Here is a 23,436-nt window from a genome sequence, read left to right as displayed (position 1 = left end):
AATACACAAAGAATTAGTAACATACATTTTTTTAAAATATCCAAAGGAACATTTATGTATAATAGAAAAAGAATACTAATGGGAACATTAATGAATTATATTTTTCTAACTATCACATCATTCTAGAAGTAACTTTAGTTAATAATATATTTGTTAAAAAATAATTAATGCATAAGAAATTTTAAATTAGACCTTATAAAAAAACCAAACCATACTTTTAATTTAAATCTTATAACAAGGGCCATAAGTATTAAAAAAAAAAAGGTAGTATTGAAATTCATACAAACTCAATTTGGCTTGTAAAACAAATAGTACAAATATTTTTATTTTAAATTATATATGAAAAAAAATATTATTAGATCAAAATTAATTATTACAAAATTTATTATGTAAACTTATATACGTATTAAATATACATTAAAAATTTTAGTGTTATATATAATAATGTTAATTATTTTTATAATACAACTAGCTTATTAGCTTAATTAGTTAAATTGTCATATTAACAACTTAAAAATCATAGACTCAAGACCTGTATGAACCTTTATTTTGTAAAACATATTTTTAATATAATATGAATCACACGGATTATCAATCAATCCGTAAGTCTGTATGAGATTATATGTAAGAATTTTTTTATAAGTCTGTATGAGATTATATGTAAGAATTTTTTTATTTTTTCCTCTTACTGCTGGGTATATTAAAAAAATACTAGATACTGGAAGAAAATCCCTTTAATTAGCTGCCTACAGTGGGAGCCCTTGCCTTATTAGTCAAAAGATTTTGCTCCCAGTAACCCCTTTTTTGGTCCAATCATTCTGTGTTGTTTAAAAATTGCTTCCTGCACCTTTCCAGAATGTGTTTTTACCTAGATTGATCATTTTGGAAGCCAAAAGGTGTACCAATCCGAAATGTAATTTTACATACCGGATTGCCAAATCCGGAAGCCAAAAAAGGGTGCAGGAAGCAACAGCCCTCGTTCTGCTCCTAATATCCAATCCAACCAATTCTTGTAAAGCCGCTTTTAACGAAAGTGTGTTGAACGAATAGCAGTTACCAGAAATTTTTCAAAATTTAAAATTGTCTCTATCCAATGAACAATTCCTAATATATGCACAGTTTAACATTCAGTGGCTTGACTATACCACGGGTCAAATGTCCAAAGAATTTGTTACATGAGATGAATAAACACTATGGATACAACACGTATATTAGAGAAGCAGAAGATCATCTTCCAGTTTTCAAGTGGGTGACATCGTCATATCTGGAGATCATCCAATGAAAGTTCCTGTGCTGTCAGCATCTTCAATTTCTACAAAACGAAAAACAATATGAAAGGGCGGTTATGGGAAATTGCAATATAAGGAACAACATATTTGACCTTGAAGAAAAGGTAAACACTATAATACCGTGATATATTGTGCAGGATCATCAATACTTGACGAGCCTAGTATAACTTCCCTCTTCAGCTTGCCAGTAAGCTTGTGGCATATCCTAAGCTGATGATTAAAACAACGTATCAGACCAGAAAAGCTAGAAGGAAAAAGAGTGAATATGACAACCTCTTTTTATCAAAAGTATTATTCAAACCTCAGATCTGGTCGCTCCACCAACAATGAATATAAATATTCTTTGCCCCATTTTCTTGAAATCACTGGATGCGTGTTTTAGCACCGAATCGCTATATACCAGCAGAAAAGGATGAAAATTAAATGTGAGTTTTGGAATGCAATTCCAACAGATACTCAGTAGTCCCCTACAAATTATTATCTATAATAGCAAACTGATGCAAGTATACAACACAAGTACACAGCTCAGAAGTTGGGAAGAATAATAAGGCAGTGGCAAAGACAGAACAGGGTTCATAAATGAAGTGAAAAAAAAAACTGATTTCACTAGAAGCGCTCATCATATTAATGACTTGTATTGAGGAGGAAAGAAAGTAAAACCTTGAATATCCATCATCAGAGCCTCTAGGTCGAGCCCAAGTTGGTGTACGCCTTGATCTCATTGAATGAGCAGGAGGATTTTGAGTTACTGGTCCAGCATAAGGTGTACCGTGGAAAGTTGGACTTGGGTCATTTAGACAAGGATAGTCCAGTTTTGATAATTCATTTTTGCTAACTTTTTCGATGAGTTCCTGAATAATGATCATCCAGTCACCACATATGAGGCTCTAAAGGCTTTATAAGCAACCCATCAAATCATCATAAAGATAACATTATAAATTAAAAACGTCATGACTTGGAAATGCAGTGTCCTTTATTTTCTTAATAATACAATGAGACTAAAAGACTGTAAGACATAATAGCAAATAACCACTAGCTGAGTGAGTGCCCTACTCCGAGTCTCTGTTAGCCAGCATATTTACAACAAGACTTGTAGGAATATTCAAAGAACCAACTACTTCTGATTCTTTAGGCCCTAGAAAACATCATAGGCTCATCTATCATGCAAAGTTCATAACTAAATAAGAGAAGATTGTTCAACAGTAGCTTTACATCCTCCCCATTAAATTTTCATAAAATTAAATATGTTTTATGTGGGAAAATTGTATCAACTTAATTTGTACCTCTATTATGGGATAAAAACGTGATAACTGCCATGTCTCCTCTTCACCAGAACGATCTTTCCTTGCTGCACGCTTTTTCTGACAATTTAAAGAAACAATTTTCAGAAATAACATTACACTGGAAAAATAATATATTTAAACTAAAAATTACCTTTACCTTGTGCATATCAAATTTAAGAGCAAAAGAACTCGTCGAAGTCTTTTTGGTATCAGGTTCTCCCCCAAGCATTCTCAAATTATTTATGGCAATTGTATCCTCATCTGTCAACTTTGCTACCTGAAAAGTATTTGAAAGGTTACATGTTACAAGAATATTGCATAGCACCATCATTGATAACAGTATTATTTGACATATTAAGTCAACAGCAAGAGGCAATAGTTGACACCAAGTCTAAAGAAACCACACCTTCATTAAATTCAGACCCTTTTCACCCTCAAATTTCTCAGGATATATGGACGCAAGAATCATTAACAAGCGCAACTTATTTTCACGACTTGTATCCTGCATAAACATGGTAAGTAAATGAATTTTAACAAATGAAAAAGCAAAAGTTCTATTTGTAATTTCATGACCTTTTCTGCAATAAAAAACTTTCTTATTTTGTCGACTAACTAGGTGTAAGGTACACCCTTTTCATTTCCTATATCTTAGAATTACTTCGTATGTAGTCAAAAATTTGATCACATCTTTCATCCCTGCATCTCCAAAAACAAGATCTTGCTCTAGCTTCCCAAGTTCCCGAAGTCCTGACTCCCTAATGATTCTGTTAATTTTTCCTGCAATCTGGACAAAGAAGCTCATCATTTGTACACATATGAAACTCATTATCATAATCCATTCCACCATTGTAATAAATTCAATTAACAGGTTAAACTTAAAACCCTAATGGCAATTGCTGAAGAAAGAACTATCAGAAATACTCAAATATCTAACAAACTTAATTAAGCACAAAAGTTATTTATTCAGTCACAATCAGCAAAGATCTTAATGAAAATCAAATATTACACACCGGGGGAGGGGGGGGGGGTCTTTGACCAGGGTATTCCCATGTGAATTAACCCTCAGCCACTGTTGTGACAGGTCACTGGTCTCAATTGTAACAGTTCCCAAGGGGTTAATCTCAATGTGAGGGATGCCCTACCAAAAATGGAAAATATGTTACCAAGCATAATATTATTATTCATTTATTTACTGCATGATAACAGATAATATCTATAAGTTCTATATTTTTCAGTAACAAGGAACTAAAATTTTGGCTTAAAACAGGCACCTAGGGCCTGGTATGAAAGGTTAACCAAAACACTTCTGACTTTTGGCTTTGTTCAAAACAAGTGTGATCCTTCCCTTCTAGTGTTCAAAACTGTTTCTGACTTCCTTTATCTGTTGATATATGTTAATGATATTATCATCACAGGGTCATCTTCTGTTCTTATTCCAAAATTAATTACCAAACTACATGCTGTCTTTGCTCTTAAACAACTAGGTAATTTGGATTATTTTCTGGGTATTGAAGTAAAACATTTGAGTAATGGTTCTTTGTTGTTATCTCAAGCTAAATACATTTGTGATCTACTTGAAAAGGCTAAGATGGTTGATGCCAAACCTATACTCACTCCTCTGCCAAGATTGTTTCAGTCCCTGTTGCTGATGCTACTATCTATCGGTCAGTTGTTGGGGCACTTCAGTACATCACTGTAATTAGGCCAGAACTAAGTTACAATGTAAACAAGGTCTGTCAGTTTATGTCAGAACCTACGGAGGAACATTGGAAGGTTGTCAGGCATACTTTAAGGTATCTGAAGGGTGCTATAGACTATGGGTTGTCTTTAAAATCTGCTCCTTGAGGAGAACCCTATACTTTGGAAGCTTTTTGTGGTGCTGATTTGGTAATGGATATGGTTGACAAAAGATCAATTTCAGGGGGTTGTATTTTCTTCGGTCCTAATCCTGTTTCTTGGTGGTCAAAGAAGCAAACATCTGTTGCTCGATCAACGACAGAAGCTGAATATCGAAGCCTGGCTGTTACTGCATCAGAACTTCTATGGACTAAATCCTTACTAAGAGAACTCTGCATTAAAATCACTACTCCAGCTGTCTACTGTGATAATCTCAGCACTGTTGCCTTGAGTCATAATCCTGTTCTTCATTCAAGGACAAAACACATGGAACTAGACATATTTTTTGAGAGAAAAAGTTTTGGATAAATCCTTGTTGGTGTGTCATGTGCCTGCCTGCCTATGCTCAACTAGTTGATGTGTTGACAAAGCCTCTTGCCAAGCAATCTTTTCTGGATTTGAGGTCCAAACTCACAGTGCTTTCTTTCACTGCGTTTCAGAACACTCTGCGTTTGAGGGAGGAATAATAGATATAGACGGTTAGTTAGTTAGCAGCTGAGTCATTGTTGACTCAGTATAACAGTTAGTCAGTTATACAGACAGTTAGTTAGCAGTTGAGTCATTGCTGACTCAGCACAATAGTTAGTAGGTTAGACTAACTGTTATGTAGTTAGAATTCTCTATAAATACACTGCTGAGCATTCAGTTGTAACTAACCAATTTCATAATAAAATAACAGTTTCTTAACTTTCAGTTTTATCTCTTTCTCTTTCACTGATATGAATTTCTTCATGGTATCCAGAGCTTCCTAAAGCCTTCAATGGCAGTTTGATCCTAATTTTTTTTGCTTCCGCCAACATATTCTATTCAGTTTGTTATTTTTGTTCGTGTGATTCAAGCGAATCCTCGATTTTTCATTCTGTTTGGCATTCCGATGCTGTGTCTTCTTCAATCGAGTTTTTAATCCTGTTTGGATGTGATTTTTGGTTTGCAATTCTGTTTCTCCGTTGATCGCAATTTCCTTTTGCATCACGATCTCAGTGTTTAAGTGTTGAAGTTTTGCTTCTCACAATCTCCATATCAGGTTCTCAGTTGTGTTTTCTTGTTTCTGTTCGATTTCGCGTCCTGTGTTTGCTATGTCGTCGTCACCAATCAATAATGTTCCGGTGACCGGAGGTCCAGTCAACTCCTCTGGTGTTGACAATAATTTTGCGTATCATGTTACGGCTAAACTTACGGATGATAACTTTTTGCTTTGGAAGCAGCAAATTGAACCAGTTCTAAAGGTTCATCGTCTTCAACGTTTTGTTGTCAGTCCTCTTATTCCTCCAAAGTATCTTACACAAGAAGATGCAGACATGGATAAAGAAAATCCAGCTTATGCAGCAAGGGAATATCAAGACCAGTCACTACTTGTTTGGCTTCAGTCGTCCTTATCTGAGGCAATTCTGTCAAAAGTTGTTGGCTGTGTTCATGCACATCAAGTATGGGAAAAGATACATAATCACTTTCAAGCTAAAACAAAAGCAAAATCCAGATATCTTCATGGAACTTAGGAATACCAGAAAAGGTGAACGCTCCATAGGTGAATTTCTCACTCGTATAAAGACAATTGTTGATTCTTTACTAGCCATTGGACAAACTGTTTCTGTTCAGGAACAGATAGATGTTATTCTTGAAGGTTTGCCAAGTGAATATAAATCACTGGTTACTGCAATAAGCAACATGATTGATCAGTTTGAATTTGAGGAGATCCAATCTCTTCTTTTGGCTCAAGAACAGAGGCTTGAAAAGTTAAGAGAATTCTAACTACATAACAGTTAGTCTAACTAACTAACTGTTATGCTAAGTCAACAATGACTCAGCTGCTAACTAACTGTCTGTATAACTGACTAACTGTTATGCTGAGTCAACAATGACTCAGCTGCTAACTAACTAACTGTCTATATCTATTAACTTCTATTTTATGTCCTTGTAGCTAATCAATTAGTTCTTACTGAATAAGTTTCTTTGCAAAGATGGAGCCCAGAATGCAGATGAACCTAGTTAGAGCTACCAATCATGAACATGTTATCACTCAATAGAGCTTCATTGATAACAAGGACCAATTGTGAACATTTCAAATAAAATAGGGATCAAAAGAACAAAAATTAACGAGTCAAGGATCAAAACCAAAATTCACAACCTTTGTAGGGACCAAAAACATATTTACTCATTTAGTTTTACCATGATAACGTACCACTTTGTTAGCCACTTCAATGCCCACGTTATCATTTAACATTAGGTAATTAACAAGGACTGATTTTGCATATATTGAATTAATGAGGGACTAAAATCAAAAGTTTAGAATTTTGTTGGGGCAAAAAATATTTAACCCATTAGAATATTGTAAGTAATGAGTAATCGCTGTAACTTCAAAAGTAAGGAACCTACTAATGAAATAATAAGCCTTTAGGGAAGGAGGAATGTGTTTCTCCTTTCTTTTCTGTCAACAAAATATTTCCTCAACAATAACAACTTTATCCCACTAGAGGAGGTTGGTTACATGGATCACATGACACCGTTGAACTTGGTCAAAAACCAAATCCTCATATACATTATACACCATGCGATAGCTTTTAATAATTTCCTCCAATGTCCTCCTTGGTCTTCCTCTGCCCCTTTTCAGACTAGAACCCATGCAATCTACTCTCCTCATTGGTTCCTTTAGTGGTTTTCCTTACACAAGTTTTAACCAATTTTCTGTCATCTTGTCTTCAACAAGTGTCTTACAAATATCTCCTTGTATACAATTATTTTGTATCTTGTCCTTTTTTATGTGGCTATACATCCACCTTAACATTCTTATTCCCAAAACATAAATAAAGGCCATTACTTATGGTGTCACTTTCCTTCTTTTTTTTCTAAACAGGGAGAAGGTGGTAATAAGGGCAAAAACAAAACTCAAACAAATGCCCAACTAATCCTACATGCAATTAAAATATGGTATTACCAGAGTGTAAAAATTTAAAATGTTTATAGAAAATCTATAGAACTAACCTCTACATGGAGGGAGAGCTTGTCAATTTGTTCACTGTATTGTGGAAGTGCTTGAACCATCTTTTGTAAGTCCCTTGTCGACATTTCACCACTACCTCTATAGATGAAAAGCAAAGTTGTTTAAAGTTTATGATGACAGTAACTAGATAATGAATAAACATATAAATTACAGATCTAGGCTTCATTAAATTTTACAAGGGCCACACTATTTTAACAAGAAAATAAGCATGCCTCTGGTTTATTTTTCAAATCAAGGATTTGATCATTTTACACTACACTACAGTATATATTAGCTTTTAAAAGGATTGGTCCTTGACATGCAATCAGGACCAAGTGGTCAAGAGTTCGATCCATCGATGCCCATTCTTCTAAACAAAAAGTTGAATCTTAACACAAAGTGGAGTGGGCTTGAATACTGTCTATGCTTTTAGCCCAAGCTCTCTCTGCATGAGGGGGTGTTAACTGATATAAAAACATAAGAAAAATGATAAATGGTACAAAACTACAAATATGTTTTTTGTAAAACATTCATGATAAAGGTGAAAAGATTGAATTTTGTCAATTGCCTATTTACTTTTCAACTTTGTTTCTCTCTCTTTCCAACTATGATTAAATATTAGGCATGCAAATTTTTAAATAATGTAACTCAGCCATGCATAATACATATTTGAATATTCCTACTGTTGGATAAAACTGTCAAATTACATATTCACATAGTACAAATATCATTGTGAAATGATATCTGAAAGGAACTGGTTCAGATTAAGCACACAAGGAATGAATTTTATTAAGAACCCTAATTCCCAATCCTGGTCCCAATTGGTTTCACAATCAAAAACAAGGCAAAGACAATGAAGTGAACGCTCCTGGACTTTTGAAAGATCCAACTCTCTCCAAATTCCCACACAATGAGTGATTCCCTCATGACCCCTCTTCCTTTTTATATACATCATCACCCACTTCACTCACTAACTAACTAACTAACCAGGGGTTACCTATCAATATCCAAATGTTATTTGTATCCTTGGGTGGTAAGTGGAGGTGTTACTACTGATACAGATAAACAGAACTTTCAACACTCCATGTTTGGGCCCCCCCCCCCCCCCCCCCGCATGCACGCACAAGCACACAAAAAAGAAATAAATTTTTTCCTATCTTCTCAAATCATAAAAGCTTTGGATACGAATTACAAAATTAGACAATTTTTTATTTCCAATATATTTTACACCATTACTACAGTTAGGGCAGAATCAATAGCCTCTTAGATCACCATGTCGTTGATGAAAAACTCCCACAAAATTAAGACTAACCTTGAACCATGTTGGATTTGTGCAGCTTTATTCTTTGAAATGAAGTTGGTCATCTTCTCATGCAGCCGTTCACTAGCCTGGCATTGGCAAGGCCATCAATACCCAAAGGATCATGTTGCTTAAGTTGTAAATGGAAGAGATAACCCTAAATAGTAAACTATAGAGCCTACACCAAATAGTAAAAGAAGGACATACATCTGCAATATGTGCATGACGAAGTTCAAGCCATATAGGATCATGATCCTCCAAAAGAACCTCTTTTCGCTCAGGTGGACCACCAGTCTTGCTAGGAACCTTAAGAATACAGTATATTTGTATTTATAACAAGAAAGTGGACACAAGTCACAACAGTTTAGAGGGGGAAAAAGATATTATAGAACACCTCATGAACATATTTATTTCCCTCCATATTCAACAAATCACGGCACATGGCATCATATGTCCATTCATGTATCACAGGAGCAATCTACATATCCAGAATAGCATTATAAGCAATATGATAACAGTTTGTTGAAATAATACCACACATCCATAACTGGCAAATGGAGATAAGAAACCTGATCAATAGTTCTATCAATGATGAGCAACTCGCAGGACTCAGTCTGAGGGAAATTAGGTACAGTTTTTTTATATTTCATAAGACAGTCCCAGACACCAGCAGCAAGTTTTGTAGGAATAAGATCATGGAAGGTAGTCATTGTGGTTGCATCTAGGGACTTGGCAGCACGAAAGCGGACAAAAGGAAATTCCTAGAGAAACATTTACAGAACATTGATTACAATTTTAGAACAATTATAGAACATTGATTACAATTTTTTAATTTCTATGATAAAAGAGCAAGGCATTGACTACATACTCTTAATGAAGCAAAAACTGTAGCAATCCGAGTAGCCATCACATTTAAACATGCAACAGCTTTACGATTATTCTCCTCATCCCCAAATAGCTCCACTAAAGCTCTCTCATTGTTTGTAATGAAGCCCTGCATTATCATGACAAAGATTACATTACACAGAAGAATGACAACACCAAATAATGTGATGTGGATGGCATTAGAAATTAACAAAGAAACCATAATGAGCACATTTGAAGGTTGATAAATATCTCTAAGGGGAAGAACCTCAGCAAGCAGGTTTCATGAATTTTGAGTTCCAACAACATAACTATACATATCAATTTTTTTGTTGGTGAGATCTTGTAAAAGCAATATACATGAATGATTAAAATTGTCAACTTGCTAAGTAATATACATGTCGCACTCCTACATGTCATAAGTTTTAAAACTTACTAAGTAATGAAACAAAGGAAAGTAATTGTATTCATATGAAAAGAGATGACAATATGATGGTCGAGCAGTGAAATAAAGTACAAATGTACAACCACATACCTGACTGTCTATGGTAAAATACTCCAAGTTCATCTGCATTCAAATGAGGGGACAAAATTACACTAAGCAAAATGTGAAATTATTTTGGGGAAAATTCAATTTTCATGTAGATTCTAAATAAAAAAAAAATCTTCACCTCTCTCAGAGCACCTATACGAGGCAACACCTGTGCATCTTTTTTAATTTCCATAACCAATTCTCTGGCAATAGGTGAACTAAAGAAAACAAAGGCCCTACAAGAACACAGGACAAAACAGGATTGAAGACCAATTCCCGAAGTCAAGATGAACTTGCACTCACAGGAGATAGCATAAAGATCACATACTTCCTGTACAAGGGTTTCCTTCCAGACATGTCGGACAAAAACATAATAATACTGCCAACAAAAAGAATAAGGAAAATAATTAGGTGTGAAACAATTCTATAAAACCCCATTGCATAGGTTAACTAAAGCCTCCATCAAAGCTAAATGGAACCATTTTACAGCCACAAAAGATCAGAATATTTATCATTCAATAACTTCAATGATATGTGCATCACTAGAAGGGAGAGAAAGAAGGACAAAGTGATAGAACGAATGACAATATAATAGTTATGTTTCATGATACATTTAGTAGATAAGAGGAAAAAATATTAAAAAGTGCAGTATAATTCATGAAATATTGAGTAGACATGAGGGAGGAAGTTTAACAAAGAATCAGATTCATAAACAATAAAATAAAAGGGAAATTAATTGGCAGAAAATATAAGAGACCGAAGAACAAAAATTAAAAGAAATAATACACTCAAATTCAAAACCCTTTACTGGGCCACTTTGTTCACAATTATAAAAAATAATTTTAAATAAGCACTTTTAAAAAAAATGCTTTTTCAATAAGCAGATAGGATTTGCTTCTTAAAATAAGCAGAAAACTATTTTTTTTTAAGTAGAAGCAGTTTAGACAAACACATTAAAGAAACAAAAAACTGCTTATTTTATTAAAATAAGCACTTTTTCAACAAATAAGTTTAAACAAACTGGCCCATTAACTGAGATTTTATTTTCAACCAAGAATTAGAGTTATACTCACAAAATAACTTTGAAACTGCATGTCTATAGAGATTAGCGACATACTTCACAACAAACTTTGAAATATACATACCAAACAAGCAGATAAATATACAGGAAGAGTCATGCACAACAATGATAAATTCCTTGCACATTTTCAAAACAATAATGCTAAAACTGAAAACTATCAGTAACACAATCTCTCCTTTTGTTTTCTTGGCCAGCATCAACACTCTTACTTTCCTCACAAGTATTTTTGACACGATGCCAAACAATAATCTTCAGCATGAGCAAGTTTAATTTTTCCAGTAAAACTAACAGAAATCATGCAAAAACAACCATGACATGCCAACAGAAAATCAGCCTCTAGGCCCTCTACTACTGTGTTTACGGTCTATAAGGAATTCAAATTAATTTAAGACAACACATTAAATATGCCACAAACGTGAGAGAAAAGATATGTACTTCTCTCTGGTTGGCTGGATGAAGTATATAGCATCCATGGTGGGCAATGGTTGCCTTCGCTTGAATATGTCTTCAACCACTACAAAAAGAAAAACAAATCACATACCATACAAGAATTAGAACTAGTTGAGCAAAATATGGGTGTCTATGGAATAATTTTCTTCCGAAAGTGTAATCATATTCCTTCAATGGCATCAAGCTAGAAAGGAAGCAACTGTGTTTTTTCTTAACTCTTTTTGTTTAGGTAACTTTTTCTTTTAATTCTTAGAAAAGAGAAAGTGAAGGCAAAGGGATGGTGGTATTAGAAACAACAAATTAACAGAAAATTAACCACATATAACAGAGTTAAAATATCTAGAATAGCGTATATTCAGATTGCAATTTTTGGAGTATAAATAAGTTAAATTTTACATTTGAATATCAGAACTCAGAATAAATCAAGCATGGCATTACACCCAAATCATGAAAAATTCATGGAAAGTCTTTCACTGACAGTGGACAGAAGAAAAATAATTACTTATTGTTTAAGAATCAATCTTGGGATTCTTACATGAAACGCCTTCATCAGTGATATCAGCCATCTTGCAAGAATGAGACATTATCTTTACAGTAAGTTTGTCCATTATTAGTACCTGCAGGCAAGCAGCTCATGAACCAATACAAGATGATAAACAATTGAAGTATCAATGTTTTTACTAGATTTCAAGCTCTAGCAGATTTCTTGAAAAAGAAAGGAGTGTGTGTGACTGTGTCTGTGTGTGGATTTAAAGTCATCCTCCATGTGAAGAACCAAGAATCCCAAAAGCTTATTTTTTAGAAGGCTCGTGCATGGTTCTTACATCCAACACAATCCCTCACAATCTTGCACTAGAGTCCTTTGAGCTTGAAGCATGAATAATGCACAAGCCCAATCGAACTCTAGACCACTTGGTCGTTATAAGTTCTAATACCACGTAATGAACCAACTATTCCAAAGGGTTATGTTGTCCAGTAAAGGTTTATGAATGGTTTTGATATCTAACACTCCTATACATTAAAAGGAAAGAACATTGCAAAAGCTCTAAAATCACTCTACATACCTAACAAGGAGAGTACACTGTGAGGAGAACATTGAAGAGAAACCCCCCAAAAAAAAATTACTCAACAGCAGTGATAAAAAGATCTCATCCTGACAAACTGCTAAATGTTATATTAACCTTCTTAAATTGAAAGGAAAAAGATTCACAATATTTTTAATGCTCCAGGAATCTCCTGATCAGGCCAGCACTTTGTCTCCAAACTCAATCCCCCTCCCTTCTCTCTCTCGCACACACAGACTAATAGTCATCAAACTCTGCTGCTCACTTAATAGTTGATAGTAGTACAGAATGTACAGAAAAATGACAAATTTCCATAATGAAACTATAAATTGCTAACTAGTAACTACTTGGACATGCAGCTCATAGATATAGATCCAATGGATAAAGAAACCATTCTAAACATGATTTAGCTAATTGACTGTACTTACAAGAAGGTGAAATATTGGAAAGATTTTCTAAATATGTCCTATGTCCAATCATCAGCATCATAAAATGAAATTTCTTCTAAAAATTCCTAGAATGAAATTACAGACTGAGGCCAAAAAAGACAGAAGGATGGTCCATCTGTAATTATGGTGAAGCAGAAAAACTCAGGAAGAATTCAGCATCTTATACCTTCCATGTAGATTTTGAATCCCCTGTTTTCGCTGACCTAAGCATTTCATGTAATAATCCTACAGAAAATTTCACAACAGAGAAATTAAACGAGATGATCAGATCAGAAAGCAATTAATCATGGTTAACTTTTAAGCAATTTACTATTAAAATGTTAAAGGGAAGAAAAAGAAAATACAAAAGCACTTCAACTATTCAAAACATGTTTTAAACTTTCAATGTCCATCTGCTTATGAGGAGGATAAAACAATCCTGTATTGAGTTTGGTGTCAATATTAATAGCAAAAAAAATCATAAGACATTGTACAGTAATAGAGTGTTCTCTCAACTCTTTAAAGAACAGTAAAAGTTATTTGGAGTGATTTCATTCATCTTGTATTTTTCCTTGTTTTGTTTCTGGAGACATAAGTAGATATACAGTTAGAGAAAAAAAAGTGGCGTACAATAACAAACAAATAGATAATCAACTAAACAAATGAAAAACACAAATAGCCAACAAACATGAAAAACACATAAATTAACCAAAGCTTGTCAATCTCCATACATGTTTGCTACTAAAAAGACTCCTCTAAAATAATTATGATATGCACACCATAAGGACACTAGGAACAAGGAAGACCACTTCTAGCCTGATAGGATACCATTTCAAATGGAGTTTTGATGTCAAAACACGCATTCCAAAGCAGTTTTAGCAGGAGCAAAAACAATTTTGCAGTAGTGTAACAGAGATTCAGACAAACTCTTCATCCCACAGAGATAAAATGGTTAATAGCAAGAAATTATCCCAAAACTCTATCATTCCTCTCTAACCATAAGCACCAAGTAATAACATACATACAACATCAACAACAACAAATGCCTTATCCCACTAAGTGGGATTGGCTACATGGACCACACAATGTCATTCAGCTCGATTGAAGACCAAATTTCAAAGATATAATCTACCATGAGATCCCTCTTAACAACTTCCCCTAATGTCCTTCTTAGTCTCCCTCTCTTCCTTTTTCAAAGGACAGAAAACCATGCAATCTATTCTCCTCATTGGTGCTTTCAGTGGCCTTCTTTGTAGGTATTCAAACCATCTTAACCAATTTCCTGTTATCTTTTCCTCAATCAGTGTTACACCAATATCTTCTCATAATCGTATACAATCATTTCTTAACATGTCCTTTCTTGTGTGTCCTTTCTTAACAATTTTCACCGCAAACAAGAAAAGTGCAGAAACTTGATCCTAATGACTGAATGTCACTCTAGCAAATTCCTTATCTCCCGGACTAGAAGATCCGAATCCCCACTAAGTAAAATGTCCGCAGAGTTCCCCTTAAAGCAGTTGAATCTACTGTCCAGCATTACCACAAACAGATGCCACTACCGGCAAGCTTCACATTTTAACTCACCAGCTGCTGGCTTGCCTTCACGCGCTCTGTCATTTAGCTGACAACACTCACCAAGCACAAATTGTATTTGTATTCACCGAGATCAGAACCTCTAACAGAACCAAAAGCGAAAAAGAGAAACAAAGAGAAAAGAAAAGTTTGACTATCCTCACAGACACTTAAAGTGAGTTTAGAACTTAAATGCGAATTGCTGAGAGAAGCAAATCAGGAATCAGGAATCAAATTAATTACAAAAAAAAAAAGGAAGAGATACTCACGCTCGCGGCTAACTTGTTTGAGACTCTTGTATTCAGCGCCATAAGAGGAGGACGAATCGGAATCCGACATTGACATGGCGGCGACCTTGGTCTCTGTGCCCTAAAACCTCCAACCGGTGATGGATCGCGAACTGAGAGAGAGAGAGAGAGAGATCGCCGACGAAACGGAAAATCTGATCAGGCTGCGAAAACGGAAACGGTATCTTCAATTTGAATGAATAAACTAAAATCAAAAGAAGAGGAAGAACGGAAGAGTAAATTTATGGTGCCATTGTTATTTACCGAGAGTTGAAGGGAGCATGATGACGACGTGTTGAATGGTGCAAAGGGTTGAAGGAGTTAGGAATCGAGAAGGCGTTAGGAGGTCAGAGACAGAGACGAAGAAATTTCGCAGAAGCGGAGTGGACCGATTGAGGACGAGGTCCTTTCCTGAGCCGGAACCGCATGTCGCTGAACCGCCAGTGGGCTCCACCCCCCTAACGCCAACTCATTCTGCTATCATGCGCCTCTCTACAACTACCTCCCTCCTTATCGTCGGATTCGTTTACTTTTCAGAGAAAAAAAAATGATAAAGAAAGTTTTATACCGCGTTCAATTATAACTTTTTTTTATTTTTATGATAATTATTTTAAAAATTATATTATTAATATATTATAATTAAATAATAGTATAAAACTATTTTATATTATTAATATTGATCATTAAATTCTATTTTTTAAGTTTTTATCCGATTTCTTCATTAAGGATAAAAATATTCTATGATTTAACGTTTCAACAAACTTTTTTTTTTTTGCGTTTACTCATTCTGCTATCTAGCTTTTATCCAATTGGTTCTTTTTTTTAAGAAAAAAATATTTTAAAATTTCAACAAACTCTTTTTTTTTTTTTTGCTTGGACGTTTATTGCAAAAATTTTAGCGTACGAAGACAATGTACTAACTTAAGGGAGAAAAAGCTTCTACATCTAAACAGTAATCTCCTAAATTTATTTTTATTTGTATCCTTAAAAAATAGAAGAAAAAAATGGATACAAATTGAAACACTGAAATAAGTAATTTGTTAAATAGAATATAAGAATTAATTAGATTTGCATTGAGAATTGGAATAATAAAAAGGTTACAATAAATTACTTATTTTCTGAAGTATCTTTCTGAAAATATAATACAATAATACATTGTAATCAATTTGCAAAAATATAAGTACTTAATTATGTCAAGAGCAAGATTTATTTCTTTTACTTTACGTGTGTTTGGATTTCAATTTCATTTTATTGAACTCACTTTCTACTCAATCCAACGCTTACATTACTTCTCATTTTATACATTGAACAAGACAATTCTCCATTTAAAGTGATTCTAATAAATTTCCAAACATACCATTAGGACATAGATGATAATGATCATTCCTCTCCATTAAAGCATTATTCATATTTTTCAATAAAAAAATATTAACATTTTCATTTAATAAAAATTATTAACATTTACGTTCAAAAATATATCTTATATTTTTGTCTAATCCAATCAAAATTACTACACCGATCATCATTTAATGACAAATTCGTTAGTTGGTTTGTGTCATTAAACTATTTTATTAAGTTAACAACCATTTAAATTTTAATCTTTCAAGTTACACCTTTAAAAATACAAAAGTGACTAGGAAATACTTCTCCTCCCCGAAAGACCCTGAGTTGCTCTCAGTTTCATTGAGCCGTATTCCTGTCTGTTCTATCCTTCATTTCAATCTTCAACCACGAACCCAACCCTAGCGGCAAGCCCGTTTCTAAGCCTCGCCGGCGCACAACCCTGGCCCCTTTCTCAATCTCGCCGGCCCACTCCCTCTCTGAATCTCGACGGCGTAACCGTAGTTGGAGTTGTTTGAACGGAGACACGTGCAGAGTTGGAGCCGTTCGTCGAGTTCAGGTACTTAATTGCAAGAATTTGGGCTGTCAAAATTGCTGACTTAAACGGCTGCATTATGCTGTAAAAAATTGCAAACGTTCAATGGGCCTTTCCTTTCTCCTCTTTTTCGTTAGGACTTAGGAGGCAAGGCTCGGGGGATTGTTTTTGTGACTTTTCTGTTTGATTGTTTGTGTGAAACTTGTTTGATTGGTGCACCTGTATTTTATAAATTGGACCTATCCTTATTTCGTTGTCATCCTCCTCCTACTGGTTTATTGTGCGTGTGAAATTTGTTTGATTGCCAATTATTATTTTCTGCTAGTGGTTTGGAACTTGTAAAGCTTTAGATGCTATGAGTAGTTCACCATTGGTTCTGTTTAGATGCTGTTAGTAGTTCACTAATGCTAATATGAAAATTCTAATATTGAAATAATAATGGATCGGTTGTTCAGTAATGGTGATATGAAAATCTTGTCCAATACTTCCTACTTATAAGCAGATTTTCTTAAAAGTACAAAGGTGATTCTTGGTCCTTTACTTTTGAGATTTTTATTTTAATTAATTGTTCTGTATCTATGTATTTTAGAAGGCATCAAAGCATGACAACTACTATCGTGGATTGTTGATGTCAGCTTTATAGAGTTTTTATTGCTGTCCTAATCTGGATTTGTTTTTTCTGTAATCTTTCGTAAGGGCAAGTGTTTTCCCTTGGATGATCTTGGTGCATTTTTCAAATTATGAATGCAACACTAGAGGTCAGTCACTCATTTGTTAAGTTGAGGGAATTGCCCAAGAACTAAAGTTATTTACTTGTCATCCTATGTAAGGTGAGCACTAAGCATCATTTCATCTGTTAGTATTTAGTAACCGTGCATAGATCGATTTCCCCCCATCGATGCCTCTTAACAGTGATTGGCTAAGATGTTTTAAAAGATAGCCATTGACATCGATGGTTGATACCAAGGCTAAGGGATGGATAAAGACTAGTTCTTTTGGGGTGCAAATCAAGACTTAGGAATTATGATATTCACTAAAGAGAGACTAGGGATATAGGAGAGAGAATGAATAAAAATGATTTTTTTGATGTTTGATTGATTGATGAACAAAACAAGGAGAGAATTTTTCCTCCAAGGGTTTCCCCTTTAACAAAAGGCTTCCTGTTTTACAACTGAGCTATTGCTTGTTTATGAAATACTAACGGATCTGAATGCCCCTCTTCTACCCGTCTCCTACTATTTAAGCTAAATCCCTAATTACCTACTCTTGACCACTTTAACTGTGCATACTGTTGTAAGACTACTCTAACTGACCATTCTCTGTGCCCCATCAAGTTCCTTCTTACAACCCCTTATGATTTTTATTTTTTTTCCTTTTCCTTGAATAAGGAGTAAAATATGATTTAGGGCTCGGGTGTAGTTTTATGGACTGACTTTTAAATCACGCTGGCTAAACATTATCTGGCTAAATGCAGCAAGTAATCTGTTTTTTTTTATTTTAATGAAGGGTATAATACTTGTACATTATTAGGTATTCAGTATGAACTTTTTTTTTTTTTTTTTACATTTCCCTCTTATTTGATCAACCATGCTAGATAGCAATATTGTTAAAAACCAGACCATAATAGCTGGTTACTGTGAACCTGATATGCCTTTAGGTCAAACACTATCCAGCTCTTAATCACATTTTCAAAAACCGCAAATTGAACTGGTTGGACAATCAAAACCAGGATTCTGATGTTTTGTGGTTCAATCTCTGCTTCTGGTTGTAAAAAAAGTCCCTTAACCTAAATACTGGGTATGAGCATCTTGCAATATTATTGGTGATAGGCCAAGTTCTAAATTAGGAAGTTGTAATTTTATCAGGAAGATATTAGACAGCTTTTTTTAGTTTTATTTTTTAATTAATTAATTATATGTTATGGTTTATATATTTATAGTGATTTATAGGTTATGTGATGGACTTGTAGAAGGCAATTAAGGTGTCAATTTGTTATTTCTAGTGTTTTGAAGGAGGAAACTCCTTATTAGGGGGAAAACCTGTTTGTTGATGATGTTTATACTCAAATTTGGCCTAAAACCCACATTATTTCTATAATTTATTAAGAATTCAGTGCGTTTATTTCTTGAGTCCAACAACAGGTGCTGTCATGTTTCTACTGTAGTTATTTTTTTAATTAAATTGCCTGATGATCATGTCTTAGTTCCCCTTTGATAGAATACTAGTTGATAAACCAATCAAATATAATGCTGAGCACAAATTACATTCAATACAGCAATACACTTGGTGTCCCAGATACAAAAGTCTCTTACAAAGAGTATTCTCTATCCAAAAACTTCAAATAGCAACACCTGCCTCATTACACAACTTAGTGAACTTACTATCAAATCTACCCCAATACATCAATGCTATCAATTATTTCTATGAATAACCATCATCAAGGCAATTTCTCATTCTAATACAGAATAACTAATGCAAAATAAGTTATTTTCTATCACATAATTATTAATGCATTACTTCTCCTACCCTTTAACTGCCAACATTACAGTTATTATTACACTTATATCTAGTAATATTTGACTGCTCATGACAACTATTATCATCCCATCACTCTATGCATATGAACAAAAGATATATATACTGGCAATCTCTTCATCTACCACTGGATATGATTGCTCAAGTCACCTTTAGAAATTCCAAAATTTCATCCTTCACGGACAATATATATAGATAACAATAGCAATTCTTTTTCAAATTCAATTTTTAAATGAGTTACATCAACGTGTTGAGGGGCCTTTTACTGCATTGTCTTGGTAGTTTTTCTCTAAAATGGGGAATGAATACTAACCAAACACTAAACATACTTTGATGTTCTTCAGAATTTGTTTTTCAAGATCTATGAACACAAACTTGTCCTTGTTCCAAGTGAAGATTTTTTGCTTTATTATGTAAAAGTTGTAGCGGAATTTTATTTTTTGTATGCCAATTTTCTTTAACATTTACTTCCTTTGCTTAGGCTTTGAAGGATAATGTAACAAAAAAAAAAAAATCTAAAACATTTATGCCAGCTTGTGGAAAACAATAGATGTTGTGCAGTTTGATTTGGATTGTTGTACTATGACTTGTCAGGTTGCCACTTTCATAATTTTGAAGCTTCTCAAAATACCTACATCAATCTCCAACTCGTAGATGCACATAGAATAAATTATAGTTTGAACTGGCTTCACCATTTGTTTAATTATTTTGTAGTGATTTTATCTTCAAGAGTTCATACGCATTTCTGCTGGGTGTGCATGAGTTGGGTGGTCTGTAAATCATACAGTTCAAGTTGATCCATATGTTGAATATCAACATACAAATCAACTGATCCGTATAAGCGTTATGGATGAAGTTGATCCATAAGCTTATACGGATTTTGAATTTGTAACATTTATTTAAGTTTATTTTTTTTTTAATTATTACTTTGTTTGTATTGTCATTTTAAAAAATAATTTAATTGTTTATACGTGTAGAATGATATAGGGTTTTTGTATTTTACTAATCATGAGTTATTGTGATTGACAGTAAAAGATTAGTTGTATTATATGCATATTGCGGTTACTAATCATGAGTTATTATGTAGAGTTTTGTATTATATGGATGCAAGAAGTGCATGTCGTTCTTCCATTAGAAGAAGTGATACTGAAATGCAACATCTAATAAAGCTTCTTGAACGGGATCAATATATTTATTGGCATAGATTAAAGGATAAAGACGTGGTACGTGATATCTTTTGGTGTCACCCTGATACAGTGAAGTTAGTCAATGCATGTAATTTGGTATTTTTTATAGACAGTACCTACAAAACAAACAGGTACAAACTCCCACTACTTGATTTTGTTGGGGTGACACCAACAGGGATGACATTCTCTGCTGGTTTTGCATATCTGGAGGGTGAACGTCTTAATAATGTGGTATGGGCTTTAAAACGATTTCGAGGTATATTTTTAAGACGCGATGCCCTTCCTGGAGTTATTGTGACTGACAGAAATCTAGCATTGATGAATGCAGTGAAAACTGTATTTCCTGAGTGTACAAATTTGTTGTGCAACTTTCACATAAATAAGAATATCAAGGCTAAATGTAAATCATTAATTGGTTCAAAACATGCTTGGGAGTATGTCATGGATGCCTGGGGAAGTTTGGTTGATTGTCCTTCTGAGCAACAGTTCGATGAATGCCTGAAAAAGTTTGAAATGGCTTGTTCACCTTGGCCAATGTTTGTTGATTATGTCAACGAAACATGGATAATCCCACACAAGAAAAAATTTGTTACTGCTTGGACAAATAAGGTGATGCACTTAGGAAACACAACAACAAACAGGTATGAAAATGTTCAATTATTTCTATTAACGTTGATGAATTGATGGAATTTTATTGTTGTATATGTTTATTGTTATTTGTGTATTTGAAATGTAGGTTTGAATCTGCTCACTGGGCTTTAAAAAGAATGTTACAGAATAACCTTGGAGACTTATGCAGTGTCTGGGATGTCATGAACAACATGATGACGCTGCAGCACACTGAAATTAAAGCATCCTTTGAAACAAGTACACATGTAGTTGGATATGTCTTTAAAAAAACCTTATACAAGAGACTTCTTGGAATGATTTCAAGATATGCTTTAAATCAGATTGCTGCTGAGTTTGAGCGTGTACATTATGCTGGCAAGAATCCTTCCACTTGTGGTTGTGTTATGAGAACTACACACGGTCTTCCTTGTGCATGTGAACTATCTAAATATGTTCTTGGTTGCATCCCATTAGATTCAATTCATATGTTTTGGAGGAGACTCAATTTTTCAGATCAAGGGTTATCTATGTTCGAAGTGAGCATCAAGGAAGAGATAGAAATCATATTTAAAAGATTTGAAGAACTTGATGTTTGTGGTAAGTTAATGCTGAAGAGTAAACTTCGGGAAATTGCATACCCTGATCAAAATTCTATGTGTCATCCTCCAGCAAAGGTTAACACAAAAGGTGCACCGAAGAAATCGATGAACAGAAATCCAAGGTCAACAAAGCGTGATCCATCTTACTGGAAGTATGTAGATGCTTTTCATTCTGTGCAAAATAGCAATTCGTCAGTGAGGCATAGTGTATCATCTTCTTATCAGCCCAATCCAAGAAGGATCATGCCTATGTTGGACCAATTTCAGTCATTTATCCAGGATTTCATTGATAACATTGTGGATGTCAAACCTGACAGAAACTGTGGATATCGATCGGTTGCTAGTTTATTAGGTATGGGTGAAAACTCTTGGTCGTTGGTCTGCAATCATCTGCTTAAAGAACTTGACAAATTTTCAAATGACTATATTAAGCTCTTTGGTGGCATGGACAGATTTAAGGAATTAAGGATGTCACTACTTGTTGATGGGTTAACCAAGGTATGTAATTTATGTTTTGTTTTTAAGAGTTAACTTTAAAATTAATTTTGACGTGTATATTTGTTTCATTCAGGTGAATATGGATAAGTGGATGGATATAATCGACATGGGATATGTTATTGCATCAAGGTATAATGTAATCCTTGTATTATTGTCTCAACAGCAAAGCATGACATTTTTTCCTCTTAGAAGTCAACCACCCACAGATTCCTCAGTGCATCGCATAATTTGTGTCGGTCACGTCTATAACAATCATTTTGTTCAGGTGCATTCTAGATATATAACGTTATTTTTAAATTTATGCAATCAGTTGTCTACGGTTGAGTTAATATTGTTTTTGCATGTACAACAGGTTTATTTAAAAGACTGTTGTCCTTTACCGCCTGTATCATTGTTATGGTCTAGGAATTGTTATCCTCAAGCAAAACATTGGCCAACTTTATATATTAGTAGAATGCAGCATTACCAAAGCTTCATGATGTTCAAAAGAGACTATGTTGATATAAATGAAGACTGAACATGTACCTTTTAATGGTTGATTGTTATGAATTTTAATATCACATTAGAGTTATATGTCTTTGTATATTTGTTGAATTAAGTTTGAACACATTAATTTTAACATATAGAATTAGTCCCTTAATTATATTTTAAGATTTAACTTGGTTTCTTAATTTTTTAATGTATGCATGTATGATAAATTGTTGTCTGAGTTGACAACACATTGTGAAATGCATGCGTATTAACATAAAGCGTGACAGGACATTGTTAGACTTAACATAAACAGAAATCATATGCACGCGTATCTATTTTAAAAAAAAAATTGAAGCAATGATCGTGAAAATCATTTATATGTATGACACACTCGAGCATTGTAAAAAATCACACATTTTCTTCCAATCCAATTCTTAGAACAAAGTATGACATTCTTGTGAGAAATAAGCAGTCAGACAATTGTGAACTTGACATTAGGTTTTATTTTTTCAAATTGATCAATTATTCACAATGACAGTGATGTTTATTTTCAAACTTTTACTCCAGTACCTATTCGAGTACCTAACGCTTGTGATTTTCAAACGTTAAAAATCAAAATACATAATATCCTTCAGTTA

General features: G+C 34.0%; 2 protein-coding genes across 6 annotated transcripts; one reads left to right on the top strand and one right to left on the bottom strand.

Annotated features, from left to right (window-relative positions):
• Positions 1–1,053: 1,053 nt before the first annotated feature.
• Positions 1,054–15,525, bottom strand: LOC100791669 (SNARE-interacting protein KEULE). 2 transcript variants are annotated; one of them, XM_006579554.4, is made up of 22 exons: positions 15,288–15,525; positions 15,006–15,187; positions 13,352–13,410; positions 12,208–12,289; positions 11,658–11,736; positions 10,470–10,520; positions 10,281–10,377; positions 10,145–10,177; positions 9,614–9,739; positions 9,315–9,506; positions 9,140–9,223; positions 8,953–9,051; positions 8,758–8,834; positions 7,448–7,544; positions 3,231–3,356; positions 2,979–3,074; positions 2,724–2,849; positions 2,573–2,650; positions 1,950–2,140; positions 1,591–1,681; positions 1,410–1,499; positions 1,054–1,312 (listed from the first exon to the last, which is right to left on the bottom strand). In XM_006579554.4, exons 2-22 carry the CDS (start codon positions 15,079–15,081, stop codon positions 1,259–1,261), a joined length of 2,004 nt encoding a protein of 667 aa, XP_006579617.1. In that variant the 5' UTR covers positions 15,082–15,187; positions 15,288–15,525; the 3' UTR covers positions 1,054–1,258. The 2 variants fall into 2 exon arrangements, with proteins under 2 accessions (XP_006579617.1, XP_003525770.1); XM_003525722.5 differs by having other exon boundaries at positions 2,730–2,849.
• A 1,122-nt stretch (positions 15,526–16,647) lies between these two features.
• Positions 16,648–22,859, top strand: LOC100804193 (uncharacterized). 4 transcript variants are annotated; one of them, XM_014775481.3, is made up of 5 exons: positions 16,648–16,923; positions 17,596–17,657; positions 20,522–21,262; positions 21,358–22,327; positions 22,401–22,859. In XM_014775481.3, the coding sequence occupies exons 3-5, from the start codon at positions 20,535–20,537 to the stop codon at positions 22,842–22,844; spliced, it is 2,142 nt and encodes a 713-aa protein (XP_014630967.1). In that variant the 5' UTR covers positions 16,648–16,923; positions 17,596–17,657; positions 20,522–20,534; the 3' UTR covers positions 22,845–22,859. The 4 variants fall into 4 exon arrangements, with proteins under 4 accessions (XP_014630967.1, XP_014630966.1, XP_014630965.1 ...); XM_014775480.3 differs by having other exon boundaries at positions 17,596–17,729; XM_006579553.4 differs by lacking the exon at positions 17,596–17,657 and having other exon boundaries at positions 16,649–16,923; positions 22,401–22,592; positions 22,680–22,859.
• The last annotated feature ends 577 nt before the right edge of the window (positions 22,860–23,436 follow it).

The sequence above is a fragment of the Glycine max genome, chromosome 5, assembly GCF_000004515.6.
Source record: "Glycine max cultivar Williams 82 chromosome 5, Glycine_max_v4.0, whole genome shotgun sequence".
Taxonomy (NCBI): Eukaryota; Viridiplantae; Streptophyta; class Magnoliopsida; order Fabales; family Fabaceae; genus Glycine; species Glycine max.
Note: the sequence above shows the minus strand (reverse complement) of the source record. Positions and strands in the feature narration are given on the sequence as shown.